The sequence below is a fragment of the Trachurus trachurus genome (genome assembly GCF_905171665.1).
Source record: "Trachurus trachurus genome assembly, chromosome: 5".
Taxonomy (NCBI): Eukaryota; Metazoa; Chordata; class Actinopteri; order Carangiformes; family Carangidae; genus Trachurus; species Trachurus trachurus.
Window position 1 is genome coordinate 23,756,334 of NC_139896.1, and position 22,853 is coordinate 23,779,186.

Here is a 22,853-nt window from a genome sequence, read left to right on the forward strand (position 1 = left end):
GAACTACTGTATATGTGAAGAGGGAGGACAGGGAAATGTTTTCTGGTATGAAAACAATCACAAATTATCTCAATAATAGTTGAGGAATTTCACAGAGCAGCTGCAAATGAGGCATGAAGAGTGAAACCAAAAGTTACAACCTCTCAGTGCTTCAGAGCTTCATTAGCTGCATGTTCTTCAGCCATAAAACCAGTCTGCTAACATTCCACACACACACACACTACACACACACACACACACACGCACACACACACACACGTGTTTATCAGCTTGTTTATGCTGCGATCAGCTGCTCAGCTGAGGTCGATGATTCAGTGCAGTTTGAACAATTACTCTTAAATCAACAAGACATACTGACTATTTCTGTCTGTTGTTACGCGTTTTGAGCTTAATTTGATTTAAAGAGGCACCAACATGTTCCCTGCTGGACGACACAGAGTCCAGATTGGAAACTTTGATCATATTATAAACTGAACACTGACACAGAGTGCAGCTGTTTGCAGCTTCAAATGGAAAATACAATATAAAAATCAAAGGATGTGTCAGCATCAGCATCAGACTGTATGACTGAATGTGTCATCTGCCCCATGGTGGATTTGTTTTTTACAGAGAGAGAATACAGGAGAATCTTCCCTTTTGGTGGGGGGTTATACAATTATATATTATGCATGATTACATATCTGTAAGGCTGGTAAAATGATAATTCGACAAAGCCACTGTCAAAATATTGACTACCTGAGTGTTAAGCACAAAGGTTTTTTTTTTTTGCTCCCAGTGTGTCCATTAGAGAAATTCATGATTCAACATAGTGAAACCAGGAGAGTGCCAAGTTTCAATTAAAATCTGACCTCAAAATATTGATAAAAACCTAATTTTTTAAAACCAGATAATAACTGAAACAGATTAAAATGAACGTGAACCCAATGTGAATAAACTTAACTTCAAATAAAAAGGGATTGAATGGTAATGAACCTTGTTCCAGGAGAACGCCACTGACTCCAGTCCAGGGGCCTCATTTATCATTGTGGATACACCTTTTTTTACGCCATTTTCCCCTCGTTTTGTGCGTACGCACTTTTCTCCGCCAAATTTGGGATCTATCAAGCCAAAACCTGACGGGGAAAAGTGCGGACATTTACACCCATTTTGACCCTGGCGTACACCTTTTTTGAAGAACAGGAGGAATTGGCGACACCGTTGCTGAGTCAGAGAACTGCAGTGTGAGAGGGAGAGAGGAGCGGAGTACGTTTAGAAGAGCACAGTAGGATTTTTTGAAGTAATTGTGGTAGTGGTGGACCGTTGATGATGGCAATCCAACCCGCTCTATAATAACACTAGGCTCTATGTTAATTGATAAACAGAGCGGATTGTGGATTTTGCTTTTTTGATTAGGCTGTGTGTGACGTCCGACAAGGATCAAACCATCCAAGTTTAAAAACACACCGGCAGCAGCGCAAACTGATCTGCAGCTACTCAGACTGTTATTATTCTGTCACCTGAGTTAACGAGGTGCACGTGTGTTTGGAGCTGACGAGAGGAGAGAATAAAGAGCTAGACAACGCGGCCCTGAGGAGAAAGGACTCAGCTGTAAAAATGACCTAAACTGAGTCCAGTAAAGCTGTAACTGTGTAGTGGCGTTCAAAGTAATGGTAACTATCGTCCTGCTTCCTACATTGTTTTAACATCTAGGTAAAAAAAAAAAAAAAAAAAGATTTTCTGGGATAAACGGGCAGATTACATAAGATTCTTCTTCTTTCTGCTCCCTTTTGTTGAGATTTGGGAGGTTTTTGTTTTTATTGTAGCTTATTAAAATGCAAGATCATTTTTCTGACTGATTTATTGCCCGTGTATCTGCTTTCGGAGAAGCGGAGAAGTTCCGCTTCTTTCCCCGTCCTCCGCCCGTTGTCTCCGTTGTCACTTTGTTGTCACAAAAGTTGCTGCGCCACAGAGAGCACATGGCTAATTAAATATGCACGTGCTGACCATATATAGTTGTATATAGGCGTTCCGGGGGTGGAGTAAGAGGTGTGTTCACGTGTGCACCATTCTTGGCTCCGGTGTGATTTATTGCGGAGAGTTGTGCGTACACACAGTTTGATTGATCTGAAAAAGGTGTAAATATTTAGGGTGTACGCCATTTTCGTCTTTTCGCCGTACGCAAATATTTAGTAGCAGTTTTACACCCTCTTTGATAAATGAGGCCCCAGGATTGTGCCGTGGATACTGGGAACCAATTTGGACCAATCAACCCCTAATTACTATTTCCCAATCAAATTGGTTGGTTAATATCTCCCTCCACTGTGTCTCTTGTGACCTACGTTAACTTCCTTCTCTTTCTCCTGTCTCTCCATCTCTTTTCCTCTCGAGGACCTTATGACATCACCCCTGTCTTCCTCTTCTTTACTTTAGAAAGAGATGATTACATCATCCATCCATCTCTTGTCCATCTTCAAACTTCTTGTCTTTCTTCTTTCTCCTTTACTTGACATTGAGAATTCCCGTCTGTTTGTTTCCATCATTACACCCTGCCTCTTCTTCTTCTTCTCCCCTTTCTAACCCTTCCTCCCTTTTATCCATTTTCTGTCCTGACATTGCTCAGCTTGTCATCTGTCCTCTCCTTCATGCTCATTTCATACAGTGACGTTGTGTCCAGTCTTGTGATTCCTCCGTCAAACAAGTCGTGTTTGATTAAAGCTTTGAGAAAGACGATGAGAAAGATTTGAAAAAAGCATCCCCCCCTTTCTCAACGTTGACCCTAGCTTTAAGAGCTGAACGTTGCAGATTAAAACGTCTAGGTTTAAAAGTTGCATGTGATTATGGTATGGTATAGCCTAGTGATGATACAAGGGTTGCGTTCAACCTCACTCCCACACAATGACTCATTCATTCACAGTATGAAAACATGAACAATGTGTGTCTCATTATGCTGCTGTACATCCATATAGACTCTTTATGTCTTTCAGTTTCCTCAATTCTCCTCAGTTTATCTGTCTGTCTCTGCAGCTGGAGATTCCCTATCTGAAGTGGTTACACACCACATAATGACAGAGCGCACACACACAGAATCATATGTGACGATTAGGGATGGAACAGATGTTTACTGTTATTTAGCTTTCCTTTATTCTACATAAAAAAAAGACTGAACTTAAGTGAACTGAAAAAAATAGAGATGTAATTGCCTGTAAAACACAAGGAAAATCAATTATTTACATACGTATGTAAAATCTTTTTATCATCTCCAGATGACATTTCATTGGTTTACTTGTGTTTACCTCCATACATGTGTGTTTTTCTATAAGTTAACTTATTTCCTTTGACTACAATTGTTTTTAATTTGCTCATCAAAGAACTTAGGCTATCAATCAATTTGGAAATTGGGTTTTTAAAGAAACACTATATAAACAAAGTTATTATTGTAATATTAGTAGTAGTGGTATTAAATATTGTAGTAAAAACTGAGCTTCCTTAACATGTTTCATTCCCACTGAAACTGTGTCAGTGTCTGCTGTGTGTGTGTGTTGGAGAGCAGAGTGTAATGTCGAGGATATATTCAACACAGCTGATCCACAAAAAAAAACATAGCAAAAAGGTTTTTTTTTTCCTAGACTGAAAATAACTGGGCTTTTGTTAAGAATAGTTTTCTTTTACCAACAACAGCTAAAGTAGTTTAGTCCTTCTATCTGTCCTTACTTATTATATGGACACACACACGCGCACACACACACACGCTACAGCAGGGATAATTACAATGTTAAGTCCTGATTGGTGAGTGTACAGAAACCATTATGGTTCCCTTCTATGTGTTCTTCGGGTGTATTGGCGTGTGTGTGTATGTATGTATGTGTGTGTGTGTGTGTGTGTGTGTGTGTCATTACATGGTGACAGTGTGTCACGCTGTGGCTCTGACTCTCTCTTTGCATTTAATTTGCTCACTGCCTCTCGGAGCCGATCTGTCTTGAGTTTTATTTCTGTAGATTTGTCGATCGCTTCTATCGGCAATAACTAATCTTCAGATTGATCTCCAGATATAAGAGCACAAACTGTTGACTTCTCTCTCTCTCTCGTCTGTCAGTTTGTCTCACTCCTATTTCCTGATCGCTCTGACCTTTAAGTGACATTTCTGTATTCCCAGATCGCAGACGAGTCCATAAAACTGGCTCGTTCTCTAAATACTTTACTTACAACCCAGCACAACCACATAACCTCACTTTCCACCCTCACCCCACGGCCGCCAAGTCCATACATGTACAGTGTAAAATAAATGATGAAGACTACTAGTCCTGGGGAACATTTAACAGTCACAATCTGTATCCTACTGTATGATGAGTTTTCTGAATTTTGAAAATCTTTTGTGTGACATTGTAGTTACAAACTGTAAAAAAGACAACAATTCGATCTGCTCTTGGAGGAAGATCTGGTCAGACTACAAAAATACAGATTTTACCCAGAATATAACAGAAATGTACAGTATATCTTGTGTGCATTATTATTATAATATCATTCAGAAATCTTATTGCCTGCAGTCAAATCATTGTTCATCAGGTCATAAACCAGTCTGTGCTGCTCTGCTTCTGAAATAGCTTGTCCGCTAGCATGGAGTTCGCTCAAGCTACTAAAGGGAACACTTCTTTGACATGGAGATGACCTGACAGCTGTGTATGTATGTAATTACTGTTATATTGATACTTACTTTTTGTTTTTTTTGTTTTTTTGAAAGTCGGGGGGTTTGCAAAAGGGGTCCCTGGCCAGAAGCTAATGAAATGTATGGGAACCCTAAAGTGAAGGTACGAATGGATACTTCACGTCGATCAATGGACAAGATGATGAAACTAATATCCAAGCTGTAATTACTTAATTACAAACTGTTCTGATGAGTTTGTCTCTGCTAAAAGGTCGTGATGACTGATTGGACTGAGAGAGAATAGAGGGAGAAGGGAACGTCGTAGGGAAGGAAAGAAAAAGAGCAGAGAAAAAAAAGAGGCACGTAGCAGAAAACATGTTCAGAGATGTTAAAGCCACATCAGACATCTCTGTTTACCATGGGTGGGTCGACATGAAGACTGTGTGTGTGTGTGTGTGTGTGTGTGTGTGTGTGTGTGTGTGTGTGTGTGGACTATTTCTGTGTCTGTGCATTTGCGTATTGGAGTTGTTGCGAGGGAGGACAGCGAGGACAGCGAGGACATTTGTATAAAGGCCTCGAGGTTTCGTTTTGATTCCAGTGTGAGCGTGTGTTTATGCATGAATATGCGTTTGGGCACGTGTTTGGGCGTTGTCCGTCTATTTCTGCCATATAAGGCCGTCTGCAGTCTTTCCTGGCGAGCTTTCAGGCCCTTTGGTTATGGCGTGGTGGGGCAAGGTGCAACCATGGCAACCACAGGGTGTGTCTCCCTGATAGCTCGGGGAAGGGCGTAGCCCAGGTGTCTATCTGGTAGTATGTGTGGGTTTCTATGGCAACAGGCTTAAAGTCACCACAGTCCAAAATGTTGTTGTGACCATTCATAGAATTAAAGATAAGAAATAAAATGAGTCCAGATTTTGATTTAACTCAAAACAGCAGCAAATGATGATGGTTTGAGTGTTGCGCCTCCTTGTCTTATAAAGCTCAAGTTACACCTGCACCTAGTGACCACTGAGGCTACGTTTACATTACTACCTTTAATTTCAAAACAAAAAACATCCTGCACGCAGACTAACACACCAGAAACACATTCACACCTGAGAATCGTGAGCGACCGCGGGCGTCTGCTATGTCTTTCTCTGGTCCTGACTAGTGTGGGCTCTGCTCTGTTTGCAGGGCTTTAAAACTGTGGAGTGATGTGGACGGGAGGAAGAAACATAGCAAAGCAGAACCTGATCTGACGACCTGCTGAAACTGTCCAGATAACAAAGGTGAGACAAAGCATTTGTTTTCCAACAGGGAAGGTTTAGACCTTTTTCTTTAGTATTTACAGAGACCCAACAGGTCCCAGCAGAACCAGACTCAGGGCTATCTGCATCGACCGGTCGGATTTTACCACAAAGTTAAACCCCAGTCAAGACAGGCTGAGACCTAAAGACAAGGTCCTGAGGTTTCTTTTCCAAGACATAAATAAAACATTATATATATATATATAGTATAGAGCACATTGCCAGTTCAGTAAGGGGGGGAGACAGGTTAAAAAGGCTCTTACAGAGGGAATCCTTTTGGATATATACTCTGAAAGCTACACAATATCCAGGCCTAAATGGTGAACTTGACTTCTCCCCTTTTCTTTGATCTAGGCAGGATCCAGCTCCTAATATGTGTCTTCCTTCAGCTTCCTGGATGAGAAACCCCTGTTAATTAACCTGATGATTTATAATGTTAATTAACCTGATGATTTATAATGTTTGAAATGTTCTCTATTGTTGATTGCTTGTATATTTTGTGTTATTCTCCTCTCATGTCTGATTGGATGTGGATGTATATTATATTCTGCTGATTGGCATCACATGTGCCTCTACCATGGGGCCCGCCCAGTCATGTGACCTCTCCCTATATATACAGGTTACATATGGGCGGCCATTTTATACCAGCCCTGATGAAGGCCTGTGGCCGCAACGCGTTGGCTTGGTTTTAATTTGTTAGGCCATGCTGTAATAAAGGCTTTTTAAATCACTCTCCTACTCTGAGTGCCTCAGTTCCCGCTACCACCCAGTATTTGGATCCTCACACTGAAGAGCACCAGAGGTAGAGACAAGAGACAAAGACAATTGATACCCATGCAGCACTCCATGCAAGTTTTTTGATTGAAATAAATAAAACATTGTTTGTGTTATCTGTGAAATCTGTTGTTAGGACAATAAAGAAGTCTTCATTTTTAGGCCCTTGGGGAAGACAGTTTAAAGTTGAAAACCAACTAGTCATAAATGAAAAGCAACAAGTGATGAGTCAAGACCAACAAATCCCAGGTCTAAAGTGTAACCCTAACCCTAACCGGTCCAAAATAAAGATCAGTGAGACCCACATCAAACACCACAAGACTAAACTCTACAGTCTAAATGTGTCTGTCTGCTGGTCCACCCTCCAGGTTCACACTTTCACCACAAGAAATGAAAACAAACATTCAGTGGTCATACTGTTATGTGTTAAACAATGATTTACTACTAACACCTTAAGAGTCGGATATTGGTGCTTAGGAGATTTAAGTCTCAGCCTTCTTGGCCTGGGAGCTTTTATAGCAAGGGAATGTCTATTCACCGTTACATTGTGATGGGTTGCTGAGTTATAGTGAACCAAACTCTCCATGACTTTACAAAAAAAACAATAACAACGTTTTGATCAAAGTAACAGAAGTAAGATTTTGTCTTCCCTCCTGTCTTGTTAACTTTCATAAAAAACTGTACACATTTCTCTTCTTCCTCACTGAAAACCAAGCTGGAAACACAACGCGACAGCACCGACTGGTTCAGGAGAGTTTTGTCATTGCATCTAAACGCAACCCGTTACTAAAGTAAAATGGCTGCCATTGTTCAAATCCAACACTGGAAAAATGCTGAAATGTTTCAGACTGTATCAGGGGAGAGAAATATGTTGAATATTTACAATTAAATGGAAATAAGTCGTAAAAAAGAAGACACTTTTTTTAATGACATCATCAGGGTAAGTCTAATGTTGCGAGAGTGAAACACTTCAAACTCTGGCAGAGTGAGGTAAGGACAACAAGTTGATGGCTGTGGCAGTTATGCTAGTTTCATAGGGATTATTTCTTCCCTGGGGGCATCAGGTGACTGACAGGAGGCAGAGCAGAACGTAACGCAGCAGGGATCTGAAAACACTCAACTCAGCACAACGACGGCCGGATCAAACAGACTCCTTATGTTTGCTGTGGAGGATTATCTCGCTCTGTGGAAGATGGGTTTCACATTCAGCAGGTGGCGTCTTCCTCTGAAGTAGATATGTAGCGATATCTAACGCGCCGCGTTTTAGCGTCTTTCAGCTTCTGACTGTGTTTGTGCTGCCGAGTGACGGACGGAGGATGGTGGAGTCTTACCTTTCTTCATCTTCTTCTGCAGTTTGATGGTGTCCGACGACTTCTTCTTGATGTCTGCTCTGGCTTTCTTATACTCTAAAAAACAAATGCATTCAGTGGGTGAGGGAACATTCTCGGTTGTGTGTGTGTGCGTGTGTGTGTGTGTGTGTGTGTGTGTGTGTGTGTGTGTTAACATGTTGGCATACCTTTGGCGTGGTCTTTGTCCAGCTGACTGGCCACTTTTTTCCACTCCTCCATCTTCAGCTCCAGCGGAGTGATGAGACTTTCTGACAGAGCTCTGAGAGAAAAGAGGTGAAGAGCCTCAATCACTGTGTTAAAACCTCATTTCCTGAAATTATTCCTAAAAGATGAAGTCAAAACAATTGATTTCCTCAATATAAATTATTCATCCAACTATTTATCTAAATGTTCAATAATGCCTCACTTTGCAGTTTGCACTTACCTGCACAAAACACATAAATGTGTCATATTTTTAACTTCACCCCGTTATTTCCTCCTTTTGTAAATACTGTTTCCTATTTTATTCGTTGTATAGCGTACTCTTCTCTCTTTCTTTCTTTCTAAAATGCTTTAACCTACTATTTTTATGGCTCTTTTATCTAATTTCATGTATGGTTCTGTACAGTGATCATCTTTCATTTGGATGTATGCTTTTGCTTCCAACTAATTTTTTGTTTCCATTTTTCTTTATAAACCTTTAACATGTTTAACTGTTTTCATGATACCCTGCAAGTTATTCCTAAATATTAAACACAGATCAGCAATGGCAAAAAACAGTATTATAACTTGTAAAGCTACGTTTTTACTGTTGTTGAAAACTGGACTTCTATGGGAACTATAATGTTCCCTTATGCTCTAACTGTGAAGCTGTGTGGCTCTGTTGTCAGGCAATTGTGTAAAATAATTAAATGAGGACTTGAATGCAACGTTACAATACTGAGAAGCACCTGTACAATCTAATCTGACACAAGAAAGCTGCCACCACCTCCACCTGTCTTAAACCTCATTATGTTCAGATTTGGTGACTCAAAATATGTAATTAATCCGATCAATCGTATGATTAATTTTGAGGTCACAATTAGTGTTTTACTGGACGACACTGTACAGAAGTGTTTCTGTGTGTTTGTTCCTCTTATTCAGAGACATGAGGAAGCCAGACATGTAGAGTACGATCTGACTGACAGCTTCTCTAATGGGAGTGGACGTTAATGGCAGAGAAACAGTAGTGATGACAGTGACGACAACACACAACTATACACACACACACACACACACACACATACAGTCTGTCATAATTATGTGCATATGTCAGTTGAGACTAATCATTATCCCACACTGTCAGATCAAACGCCATCATTCACACCTTTACATGTTCTTCCTCTCCAGTGTACAGTATAGCACACACAATGCCACTGTGTGTGTGTGTGTCTCTTACGTTGTGAACAGCTTGAGTTTGGACTCGATGCTCCGGTGTCTCATACACATCCTGGTTAGTGCTGAACCAATCTCCTTTGTGGCACCTGGGGTGAAAACACAAGACAACATCATTCAGAGTTTTATTTTGAAAATAAAGGGGGGAATTTTTTTTTTAAGAATTAGGTTTGAAAATTAAGTTCAGTCGTAAAGCACTAAAGATACAAAAAAAAAGGTAAGTTGATGCTGATACAGCAGCAGAATCTGTCTGGCTCAAATTTGTGTCCAATATAATAATAATAATAATAATCAAAAATGAATATTCTTTGTCTTGTTGCTGTAACAGGAGCTGAACAGAAAACAGAGGCACTGAATTACAAACTGTATTTAATCAGTCGGACCATGAGCTAATGCACAGTATGCGCCATTGTGTGTGTTTGTGTGTGTGTGTATCATTGCTTCATAAAGTGGTATTAAGGAAAATCAATCTGATTAAGATCTTATGGTGAGTGCTGTAATGCCTGTTGAAACAATAGCTGTTTTGTTCACGAATTATGTAAGAAAGAAAAAACCAATCCCTTTCACAATCACTGGATGAAACAATATTAGGTATCACACACGCACACACACCTGCTGACATAATACGATGCACTTCATGGGACAATAATAACTCTGTACACACAAACATACACATTACAGCATCTAACACACAAACACACACCATGCGTAGCCTCCTACATGTTGTGATGCACATTTACAGTTGGTGCATCAAAACAATCAAAACGTCACAACACATTTCTACACAGACTGAGGTGGTTATGTGTTTGTGTGTCTGCAGATAGAAATGTAACGGCTGCAGGACTTGATTCAACACGTTGTTCTTGTTTTATTTCCAGTGGTGCACTCACTCTATATTAGTGCTGCATAAAAGCTGCAGATTAATAACTGGATGTAATATAAATGTCATATGAGGTCAGAAAGTAAAGTAGGACTCCTTAAATCAAAATCCCCTCAATAGCTTAATGCAGTACTTAAAAAATAAATATAGATCAGTGCAGGCGACTCCCTCCCTCCTGCTCGTCCTCTTCTGACCAGTTAAAGGTACTGGTCTACTGGCTGACTGATTGATTGTTTGCAATGGTTGTTGTAGTTTTTGTCAAACTTCTGTGCTATGTCTGAATTCATGTCTGTAAGAGATTCAGAGACTCAGTAATACAAGAAATTTAGTTTGTGGCTCAGTGACTTAACAACAACAACAAAAGATTCACATAAAGCTGCTGGAAATGTGGTTTCACATTTATTTAGGTTGGTGCAACATTTGGAGGGAAACATTAATGTTGACACAGACACTGTGCAAAGGGAAAGAGCTGCATCACTTCCACAGTGGGTCCACTGTCATTCACACAGACACACACACACAGACAGACACACACAATGGTTTCTTTGTGGCTCCCAGTTTGTATGTGGACATGACACTTCCTGTTGAGCTGTCCTCTGTCACTCACTCAGTACAGACGTGTGTCGAGCTGCTGTTTCACAGGATCTCAGAATTTTTCTATATTCAGTGTTTCCTCGTATATTTAATCTAATTCTGAATTTTAAAATCTAAATTATGTGTTTGATTTTCCTTTGTTTCCTCGCTCTTGGAAGACAGTTCTCCCCTGGACGTCCAGTGGGACCCTCCCCACATAACCAGGTAAATAATTTCAAGCGATATGATTCAAAATTGGTATTGGTTCCAATATGAACATGATCTATTATTCTATTGAACAGACAGCGCAGACCGCAACCCAGATTTCAGTCTGTAGTTGAAAGTAGATTGTTAGTTATTTATAGTTTATTGTTTGTTATCATGTTAGGAAAGTATAAAAAACATAGATTGCAATTTTGTCTGATCAACATGTAGTTCACTGTATAATAAAAAACTAAAATAAACAGAAGATTTAATGCACTCATGGAGGTCAAACTACAGAAATTTAACATACTTTCAAAATGGACTTAAAGATAATCAATTAGCAGAATAGATACTATAATTTTTATTTCATTGTTAAATAATGATGAATCAAGTAACTCTAAACTTGAAAAATGAGCCAAGCTGGGTTTTTTTTTTTTATATTTCAAAGGCTAAATGTCTAATAAATGGCTAAATCAACTGGTGGATTAATCAATCAGAGACATTTGATGTTAAATCCACTCAGCTCCACAGTGACACAGCAGATTTACTCTGACTCACTTCACATCATTTGAATATCTAAATGTACGAGCTGCAGGCAGGAAACACACACACACACACCAGGGGCCGTATTCCTAAAGATTCTTAGTGCAAAGAGTTGCTCCTAGTGGCCAAATTCTAAGAAAATTCTTAGAATCATGATGTTTTCTTAGAATTTCTCCTAAAAGTTAAGAGTAGATCCTAGTAAAAATAAAAGCCTATTCCTAAAGAATCCTAGCTCTTAAGAGTGCTCCTAAGGTGGGATCTGTTAAGAGTAGGGAATAGGACTTTTAAGTGGCTTAGGAGTTCCCTAAGCAAAGGACAGAATGGTGGACAGAAGAGGCAGGAGAGATATTCTCCAAACACTGGATGACAGTGAATTAATGAAACGCTACAGATTGTTCCTGTTCCTATGGGGTTGGGTTTCCTTGTTCTTTTCTTCTCCATTGCTGTTCTTTTCTTCTCCATTGCTGTTCACTGGTTTGTGGTAGATTTCAAAGCCAACCAACACTGCTTCTTATAGGCCGGTCAGCAATCACAGACACTGATTAAAGCTGAGCCATTTTACCCTTGTTAATACCAAATTGAGTTGGAAAGTTGAAAGTGCAAAAATTACCAGCATGGTAATTAATATAAGCAAGTTTCACTATGTGAATACTGTGCAAGTTTTCACACATTTTGTAGGATAATTTTAAAGTATAGCTTACTATTCATTTAACAGATATTTTGTTTTATGTGAAATATTTTTTACAATTACACAGTCTTTATAAGATTGGATTCTAATGTTAAATTTATCAATTTGAGGGTCCATCCTTTGCCGATTATCACCAAAATTATATTTTTTATCTAGCTTTTTTTAAAGTATATTTTTTGGGCTTTTTGGCCTTTAATTGACAGAACAGTTGAGAGAGAGAGAGACAGGAAGCAGAAAGAGGGGGAATGACATGCAGGATAGGACTGCTCTACCAACTGAGCTAAACACCGCCCCTTTATCTAACTTTATGGATCAACCAATCACAGCGTTTGAAATGATGACTCATACCTAGCAACGGGGGTCAGCCACACCTCCTCACTAAGATAGGAGTTTCTGTCCACTCCTTGCTCAGAGTTCTCTGAGAGTGTTCTGGAATCACTCCTAAGCTAAGACTCCTTGCTAGGAATTTTTAGGTTAAGATAGGAGCTCTCTGAGAGGATTCTTAGAATCTTTAGGAATACGGGCCCTGATCTTTCACTGACTGGTCTTTATTTTACGTAACTCAGGCGTGACTCAGCATTGCAGCCTCTCTGTGTGTGTGTGTGTGTCTGTGTGTGTGTGTGCGCGTGCGTGCGTGCGTGCGTGTTTTCATCCAAGAGCTCCAACACTAACAGAAAGTGATGTCAGGGAGAAACCTGGACCAGCACCGCCACTCGTTTGAAGCAATCTCTCCATCCCTCCCTCCCTCCTCCTGTGTATTCTCTTATTTTTCTTTCTATGGTTCCCACACAAACTCATCTATCCACCTTCCTCTGTGCTCCCTCTTCTCTCTCTCTCCTCTGCTACCATCTTTCCCTCACTGTCCTCCAACTGTCCTTCTCTGTCCTCTCCCTGCTTCCCTCCTCTCTTCTTCCTCCGTTCTGTCGTGACTCCTCAGACTTATAGGACGTTAACTATCAGCTACACCCATATGAGCATGTGCAGAAATGTGGGACACACACACACTACACATGCACACACACAGTCAGGTATGAGGTGTGTATGTGTTAATCGTTAAGGTGTGGCGAGGTGTGTTTGCTCTATTTGCCTTTCCCTCCCTCTGGGCTCAGAGGACATTTAAGTCTTGCTTGTCGTGGAGACACAGACATTATCTTAATGCTGCTGAAGTAGATGTTTCAACAGTCTGAGGGTTGATTAGAAACATTAAACTACACCCAGCACAGACTCTGGTGATTGGTGTCTTGTAGTTTTAAAGGACAGCATCATGACAAGGTATTTAAAATCATTGGTATTAATGCGCATGAGAAGTCTCAGTTGTTCTGCTCATCATCCAGCAGCAACGTCATCCACACTGAAGACCTGTACAAGCCTACTTCTTTCTACAAAGAATCAGTTTGCAGCCCTATAGTCAAGATAAAGTCAGTCGGGTCCAGAAACACATGATCTGACTGGCTCTGGTTTAACTCTACCACTTCATCTGGAGGTTAAACTGATGGTGAGCACACACTGACATGCTGCTAATAAAGCTTTCAAGGTCAAAGTTGATGCAGGAGGTGGATGTGGAAACTGTGACGGATGTTTACAACGGTCAGCGGAGGGTAATAATTTTACAGCTCACTGGTGTTGGGACTTGTTTTCTAGCAACTATCAGAGATGCAAATCACTTTCTTACCACTAAATACAACTCCGACGACAGAATCCAACGTGTAATAAACCAAGAATAACTTTTATCACCTAAGGAATGACAGCATCTGATGGTGCATGTGTTTCATTCATTTCATTATTTGACTGTCAATGTGAAACTTCTCCAAGGCTGATCTAATCAGTTTCGCTGGCATTGCAACACCATAAAATCACTGGCCAGACCTGTCTTATTATATATATTCATTAAATAACATGTACATTACTGTGTGTGTGTGCGTGCGTTGCAGCCAGGTGTTGAGCAGTGTAGGCCTTTGTGGCGTTTGTGTTCGGGCAAGTTTTAATGGATCTGGAGGCGACTTCAGAGAAAAATGTAACCTGACAAGATCAGACAGACTCGGTGTGGGAGTGAGTTTGTTTCTGATTCTCACGTGTTGTTTTGTTCTGGTTTTAATGTGTTGCTGACTCACAGCTGATAAATGTTCTGTTTGACTTTATCAGCACACAGCCAAAGAGAAGTGTCTCAGACCTTGTGTGGGAGAAGGGGGGGGGGGGCTATAGTGCAAGCACCCTCTATTAGAAAAAAACATGTATTTCAGCCCTTTGCCATATATGGTAAATGACGTCATATTCAAGTAAATCGCTCAAATCACAAACTTTGAGTCCTTTGGCCTCAAATGAAATCAAGAAATAAGAATTTGCATGGTATATGACTTTTTTGGAGCAGGATCAAAAATAGTGATTTGAATGGGTTTCAATGCGCACATTTTTGTGCAAAGGTGTGTTAGTGTGATGATTTTAGTTTACATTGTTGACAATGGCTTAAAAATAAAAAATCCATTAGAAAAAGTTAGAACCCTCAAATACACACAACCTGGTGTAATTTTAAGCTATTTGCACAAGAATTGAATGAGATATGTTAAAAGTAAAATTCCAAAAACACATAAATGTGTCAGGGTGTAACAGAGGGTTATTTTGTGAACATCATGGTTTGAAACCATTGGCCTGAAACAACCAAACCTCTGTTCTCATTCACTTTCTCACCAAAACATAACATGTGTCCCTCAGGCATAAAAAATCTGTTGACTGCATTTCCCTCCTCATAAAACTTTTGCAAAGCTGATTTTTTCTTTTTCAGAGTTGGAACCTGCTTCGTTTCCATCCATGTTTTCTAACTTGCCGTCCTGTTCTCCCCTGTGTTCTTCTGGTACATCACTGAAACCTGTCTATCACGGAAACAATGTGAATGTGACAAGTCGCCACGTCACAAGTGCGTGAATGAACACTCTGCGACTAGGCCTAGAAATAAAATCTCAGATTTTTCACACCACAACCGATTTACGAGTTTAATCGTCTAAACAAAAACATGAGAATTGGAATTATTCAAATAAATTTGAGGCTCGGTGTCTCGTACCTTGGGTCGATTATTCAACGTAAAGCTCAGGCTTTTCAGCCACATGTACGGGCACTATATCGTTGGTGATGTGAAAAACCACCACATCTGTACCGTCTTACCACCTTGACCTCCTCTTCTCATATGGGACACTGTGGGAAAATGATTGTGCTAATGTTAGCTGCCTGTCAGCCGTAGATTTAAGGCGGCTGCTGTCTTCAGCAACTGCCACAGTGCCACAGGCTCCGCCCACTCAGCTGCTGCCTCTGTTTGATGCTGAATAAATGACTTGGGCTGCTACTTTTAGCCACCACAGACTTTAGGGCAGAAAGCAGTTTGCTCCAGACTGAGCGCCATAAACCAGGTGATATAACGATTTTATCACTTAATTCAAATGGATGCTTTCAGGCATTGTTTGAAAATGAAAATTAGATTTTAACTTGGGTAATTATGCTAAAAAGCCGCCACCTGAGCTTCCATAGTTGGTGGTGAAACATCAACATGGCAGCGCGCACTAATAACAGTGAGGAGATGAGTGTCTCCACATTTGTCTGGAAGTGGTTCTTCTGGTTTTTAGCCTCCGATCTCAAGCAAACCACTGTCCGCTGAAAAGTTTGCCAAAAGTCTGTGGCGACTAAAAGCAGCAGCTCGACTCATTTATTCAGCATCAAACAGGGGCAGCAGCTGAGTGGGAGGAGCCTGTGGCACTGCCAGCCACAGAAGACGGTGGCAGCTCTAAAACCTCTGCTAACAGGATCTAGCATTAGTACAATCACCGAAGAGGTCCCGGTGGAAAGACATCGCAGACATGGAGCCGTACACATGTTGAAGACAATCGACCTCAGATACGAGCTACAGAGCCTTAAACTTGTTTGAATAATTAAAGGTATTTTGCATTTTGTCTACATATATGGGGAAAAAATAAATAAAATGGTACATGGTGGTGTATTACCAAAAAAACTATTTCATATTCAGGCTACCAAGCTCTATCAAGTGCTACTGAGGAGACGCCATCTTTGCTGTTTCTTATTTCTAGTATTTTTTGGAGACAGTTGGCTTCCTGTTTACTTCCATGTGTGCATTTTTATGGTGTGACATAGATCATCTCTGCCTAATAACACAATTTTGTGGTAAAAAATGTGGCACACTCCCATCCTCCACTTTCCTGCAGCAATCCGTCCCTCATACGTGGAAACCTGCCTGCAGGGGTTAACACTGACATTGTTAAGATAAGGACTGGTTCAAAGTAATTCACTTTAGTTAATCATAAAAATGTAGGATGGGGTTGAGGTGAGGTGTGTTTCCAGTCAAAGCCAGTCAGGTTCCCTGGAAATGCCCTGGCTTTGTGAACGGAGGTGTTGTCATGTTGAAACAGGAAAGAGCCTCCACACACGGCTTCAGGCACAGGATTATGTAAAATGCCTTTTTTTTTGTGATGAAGCAATAAGATTTCCCTTTAACCATGTAGTGTCCACGTATTTTAAGACATAACTGAACATCTATATAGCTGCAAGTCTTCGTTCAATCCAAGTATAGAAAATGTTCTTCACATATAATTCACCAGTTAAAAGTAGAAGCTTAACTTTTGTTGCTTCTGTGTAAAGAGGTTTATTTTATAACTCTGTATAAAATGTGCGAAAGATATGAAATGTGAACGATTCAACTAAATTCAGTCATAAACTTCTCTGGTGGAAAAAAAAAAAGAAAGTCAGGAGGAAAATAAAAAGCTGCTCCAGTCATTTATAATTTCCCTCCATTTTCCAAAGACACAACGCCAGAGAGACAGAGAGAGAACTGTTCACCCTCCTCCTAAACCCAGATTTTCCAGCTTCGCTCTCCTCCTCACCGCTTATAATGTGGCCCTTTCAGAAAAGCCTGTGTGTGTGTGTGTGTGTGTGTGTGTGTGTGTGTGTGTGTGTGTGTGTGTGTGTGTGTGTGTGTGTGTGTGCTAATTCCTGCCGTTCTCTCTGCTCCCAGGTTGTTCCACAAAGACTAGTTCTCTGTGTTTTCTTTTCCTCTGAATCTGCTCCCTGGTGTCAGTCTGAATGAGAACATCTGCAAATAAACTTGAGCTAAACGCTGATTTTTACAAACGTCCAGTCTGGATCGAAACTGCATTGAGTTAAAAAAAAATTCGTGCACAGGTAGCGTTCGGTCTTCTGGAGGAACTTGAACTGTTCATGTGACGACAGAGATTGCTGTTGGCATCAAATGTCATTAGAGGTAGACTGTCCAACAAAAACAGCTTTCATGTGTCTCCTCAGATTTGAGGGTCTGATCCAGCCAGTTTCTGTCGAATCTCGCTAACCATGATGCAACAGACACGACTCAGAAGTCTGTGCAGTATAAAACCATAAAAAGCAGGACACTGGTTGTCGTAGCCAGTTTGTGTCTCCGGCTACTGGAAGCATTAGCTTTAACAACACTGATAGACGACTGTGTAAAGAACTAGTGTAGGAATGCACAAAAACAACATGTTGTTGTGATGTAGATGGGCAGATACAGTGATAGTGATTTCCGTGTTAATGGTCATTTTTGTTTTCATTTTAACAAAAAAAGAAAAAAGAAAATCAAATGAATGATAGAGATGCACCAATCAATCGGCCGCTGATTAAAAATGCCGGTTTTATATCCAATCGGCCCCAATCGGTGACCGGTCAGTCACTGTCGTAATTTCCGGTTTTCTGCCGATCAAACTGACCCTAGCAGAAGACTCAGGAAGAAAACATGTCGCTGATTTGGACTTATTTCACTGTGTGCCAGGACGACCCAAAACACGCTCTTTGTAATGCTTGCAAGTCAAAAGTAAGCCATGGCACTGTTGAAACTCTCACTCTATTTCTTGAAAAGGGGGGGTTATGATAGCATCATGTAGCCTACCACTAGTTGTGGTTTTAATTGCAGTTATATAAGCAAGGGAGAGCAAAGGGAGAGGGGTACTTGTATTACATTTGGGAAAGGGTATTCAAGCCAAACAATTATGCTGTCTATTGTATGATTATAATTATTTCTTAGATAGAAAATCAGTATCGGAAAAAACGGTTTTGGCAGGTCAGACCTCCTTTAAAACCGGGAATCGGTATCGGCCAAGAATTTTGCAATCGGTGCATCTCTAATGAATGATGTAATTTTTGTTGGATCTTGTACCTAACAAACAAGTCCCTTTATCTCTTGGGAATGTGATTCGTTGGCCAGGTTGCCTCAGTCTGTAGCAACACAACACTTCTGCTGACAAGTCACAACAATGTGACACAAACAACTGCAGCTCCTAAGATTTGGATGGTGCACTTAGCACTATCGTGATTTTGATTGCATTGTGATTAACTGTACAGTCCTCGTACAGTGGCAGTAAACAGAGTACAGTTTCTATGATGAGCAGTAGCAGGGCTATGTCTATGTACTGACACCTCTCCACAGCAGCAGACGGACACCGACACAGTGGCTCAGTCAAAGGCTCAGACATGTGCAGCCTTCAGGAATAAGTATATTACAAAAACCAATCCAACAGTCCTTGTTTCTGTTCTCTAACCTGCATTCACTGATAGCAAGGGTGAAAACAACAGAAACACCTGGACACCATGTTGGTGTCCGGATCAATTATCAGTCTCCTTGATTACCAATAATCGGTAATAGAGTCAGCCTTGAAAAACAACATTTCAGTCAACCCCCACTTGCTCTCTCGCTCTCTCTATATTGATCTGGTTAATGATTACTGACCAGCCCATCAGTGTGACGGGACGACGACGCAAACCGTTTCCTCAGCTCAGCAAACAAACACACATGGAGCTGACGCTGGGAAACCTCCAGTAACTAGTCAGCACTCAGTGGATCATCTTGTGATCTGTGTGTGTGTGTGTGTGTGTGTGTGTGTGTGTGTGTGTGTGTGTGTGTGTGTGTGTGTGTGTGTGTGTGTGTGTGTGTGTGTGTGTGTGTGTGTGCCTGTGCGTGCCTGCTTTGAGAGCCGCATGATGCTGAAGACGTCAATACTTCCTCGGTTGCTGGGGAAACCAGTCATGAGGAAACACCAAAGAGACAGGAGGAACCTGCTTTAAAAAAAAAATCAGCTGATCGTGACAAGATTCATGCCGAGCTTCAGCTCCGGTGCTCGTCTCATTATCACTGCAGAACGTCGCCAGTGGTGTCAGCAGTTATCCACAGACGCCGAGTTCACTGTTACAAACACATTCAGTCGGTTCATTACAGCTGGAGCACAAAATATGGTGCGTGTAGCGTGTTTACACGTCAGGGATGGATGGATGGAGCGATCAGAGCCATCAGTTCCTCTGTTTACTGAAATGTAGCAGAATGATTTGATTTGATGTAAACTCAATCTGGTGTAACCCAACACGCAGAGCGCACAGCGAGCGGAGACGACTGACATCATCCAGTGAGGAGCAGAGAGACAGACGGACGCCTCGCAGCCTCTGTTCAGGGACACGATCCAGTGTCAGTGCACATCTGGAAACCAGTGACTCCTCCACTGCAACAGGTGGTTTTAAAAATGTATTTTTATTAATGAGCTCCATGATGGAGTCACTCACAAACACACAGAAGAATGAAACTCTTGATAATATCTAAATGGTGTGTTTTAAGTTAACTATTAATGTTATATGATGTTTTAAAACACAAACTACTGTAGCAACAGTGACACATCAGTATTTCCAGACCAAATCAAACATGTAGTTATATCCTGTTTGTGTTGCAAAATACACAATACACAACCAACAATGGAAAACAACTGTGGGATTTCTGGTGTTTTGTCTGAGACACGAGATGGATGCATTTTTTGAACACTTTTTTTTGTAATTATCCCTCAAATGTGGTTTAAACATGTGTGACAAATATGTATTGAAGGCTCAGTGTGTTACTGTTTAACAACAAATAACTTAATAACTATTTAAATGTATACAGCGATGCCTACATGTCTGAGAAAGGCTCCGATCAGACGCTAAACACTTCCTACCCAGCAGGTCCACATCAATGTGACCGGCCAACTCGTGAACACGCTCCGTCCTCTCCCAAGCACACTTCCTCATAGGAACACAAGAAGCTGAGGATCGAACCGTGGTCCCTGTGATCAGCAGTTCTACCTCCAGAGCCGCCGCCGGCCACATTTAGCGAATGAGTCACCATCATCACGGCAGGCTGAGGTCACCAAAGCAACAACAGCCAGATCTGCTGAGTGAGAGCTCTGGCTCAGATTTAATGTAACAGTGTTTTTCCTGTGTGAAATTTATGCATATGTAAGTTTTCACATTTTGGTCCTGCCAGGTGTGCGGAGGCTTTATATACTGTACGCATGTGTGCAAGTCTGATTGGTCCCAGATTCATCCTGCAGCACGACAATAAGCCCAAACACACAACAACCAGGGTCGTAAAGAACCGTCTCCAGAGACAAGAACAACAGATGGTGTTCATTATACAAACCGTTCACGGCCATATATCTGAAAGCATCCCCACTTCACTTTTAAATCCAATTCACATAATGTTTATGTTAGCCATGTGTAGCTACGCGTTTATAGGCGCCTTTATTCTATGATGCTGCAGCTTCTTAAAGAGGAACTATGCAGCATTTGCACCTTAACTAAACACGCCCGGTAATCTCTTGTTAACGTTACCCAACTCGGTAGACATCGCTCCACATTTTACCTCCTCCGTGACTTTGTTGAAAACAAATGCACATGTCTGGAGGGAGGGAGGAGGGTTAGTAGGGAGTTTTTACAAAAGTGAAAATATGCACTCTGTGGATAAAAAAGCAACCAAAACACAGAAAAAGTACCAGACAGTGAAGTGGAACGAGTTAAACTCCTCGTGATTCGTTGTTGTGGTCAAGTGCTGATGTTACCTTCCCTGACACAGCACGAAGACGCTGTCCGTGTCTATGAGCCGTGCGCTCGGTTACACTACTGTACAGCCGTCAGCGAGCGTTACTCATGTAGAGAAGAGCCCACGTCATGAGTCTGGTGCCACTGACGTGTCTTTGAGCAAGGCAGTGAGCCACCGGCCCAACCTCCGTTTGTCTGTCCTCATAAACAACACACAGCATTTTCCAGAAAGATGAGAACATGAGCATTACCATAGCAACAACCACAGAACCCTCTCACACACACACACACACGCAGACACACACACAGACCCACCAGACCGGTTCTGACACATGTGTACGTACACGCACACACGCACACACGCACACAGTGTGAGAGCGCCCTGTGGTTATCAGGGGCTGAATAGGGGAAAACAATTAAGTGTTCTTATACACTGACAAGACTTGTCAACGCAAGAAGTGCAACAGTGTCGGTGTGTGTGTGTGTTTCGGTGTGTGTGTTAATAAGAGACGATCAATGGCTCTCCTAAAAGTCAGCTGTTCTGCTCTGCTTTTCCCCCTCTCTCTCTCTCTCTCTCTCTCTCTCTCTCTCAGCAGCTGACGGACTGAAGAATCTGGAGAGAGAGAATAAAGGAGGAGAAGGACACAGCTGTCAAAACACTCGCACACAGGTGCACGCGCACACACACACAGCGAATAGAGGAATGTGCCTGGTCAACACGCCGTCTGAAGAGGCCGTATTAGCTTTATGCTGAGCTAACTGCTAACAGATGACAACAGTCCTGTGTCCACTTTGGGATGAAGCAAGGTTAAACCAGACATGTGCCAATCAGGGCCCGACCAGGACGCACAGGGAGACGCTTTCCCAGAGGAAACGAAGGCGTCCAGTAGCTCATGTGGTGCAGACAGACGATACAAACCAGTTCTAACCAAAACAAACAAAAGCTAAGGTGATGAAGAGATGACAAAGACAAAAATAACAACAGTAGTAAGATTTTAAAAAGCACCGATGAGTAAGAAGAGGTGGATAAACTACATAGTGATACATAATCTCACACAATAAATGATCCACTGCAACACTTCATGAATGAGACCTGTGGAGGTTATGCAAATAGACGTGGAGGCAAATGTGCAGCCAGACAAGGACAGAGTGAAACCGGAACGAGCGCACGTCCTCCAATCAAAACCAACGTCTGAACACGTTTCTCAACACAGACTGAACCGGTCCCGACCGCTCCACCGTGACGACCCACTGCACCACCGAACCAAATCATTTAAAATAACCTAAATGTGTTAATCAATTATCATCATTGTTGCTAGTTCATTTTCTATCAGCTGATCGATTAAACTACTAACTGTTTAAGCAGTATCTGAATTCCTGCAGCAGCCAACATCAACAGCTCTGCTATCTGTGAGCTTTGTATTTCTTTTAATGAACACCAATCATGATGGTGAGGATGTAGAAACCGCCTTTGCAGATTTGATTGTGAGGGGCGGCTATTGATCGATTCTCTGTTGAGACACAAACTGATTAAAAGGCAACTCATTGAGCTACATGACAATGGAGACATGCAGGTCCACTGTCTTATGTTAGGTTAAAACTATTTGTCCAAAGCAACTTAGATTGTTCCCCTGTGAACAAGCACAGATCTTTACTGGTTTCA

General features: G+C 41.4%; 2 protein-coding genes across 3 annotated transcripts in view; both read right to left on the reverse strand.

Annotated features, from left to right (window-relative positions):
* ddx27 (DEAD (Asp-Glu-Ala-Asp) box polypeptide 27) overlaps nt 1–22,853 on the reverse strand; it is a 99,642-nt gene that overhangs the window by 43,845 nt on the left and 32,944 nt on the right. The window lies entirely within an intron of this gene.
* The window catches only part of mtss1 (MTSS I-BAR domain containing 1), a 66,150-nt gene that overhangs the window by 14,663 nt on the left and 28,634 nt on the right, over nt 1–22,853 (reverse strand). For both annotated transcript variants that reach the window (XM_083971780.1, XM_083971779.1), the window contains exons 4-6: nt 9,448–9,532; nt 8,198–8,289; nt 8,013–8,087 (exon numbers count right to left, since the gene is read on the reverse strand). In XM_083971780.1, the coding sequence (XP_083827906.1) occupies nt 8,013–8,087; nt 8,198–8,289; nt 9,448–9,532 (252 nt within the window). The remainder of the gene's footprint in view (nt 1–8,012; nt 8,088–8,197; nt 8,290–9,447; nt 9,533–22,853) is intronic.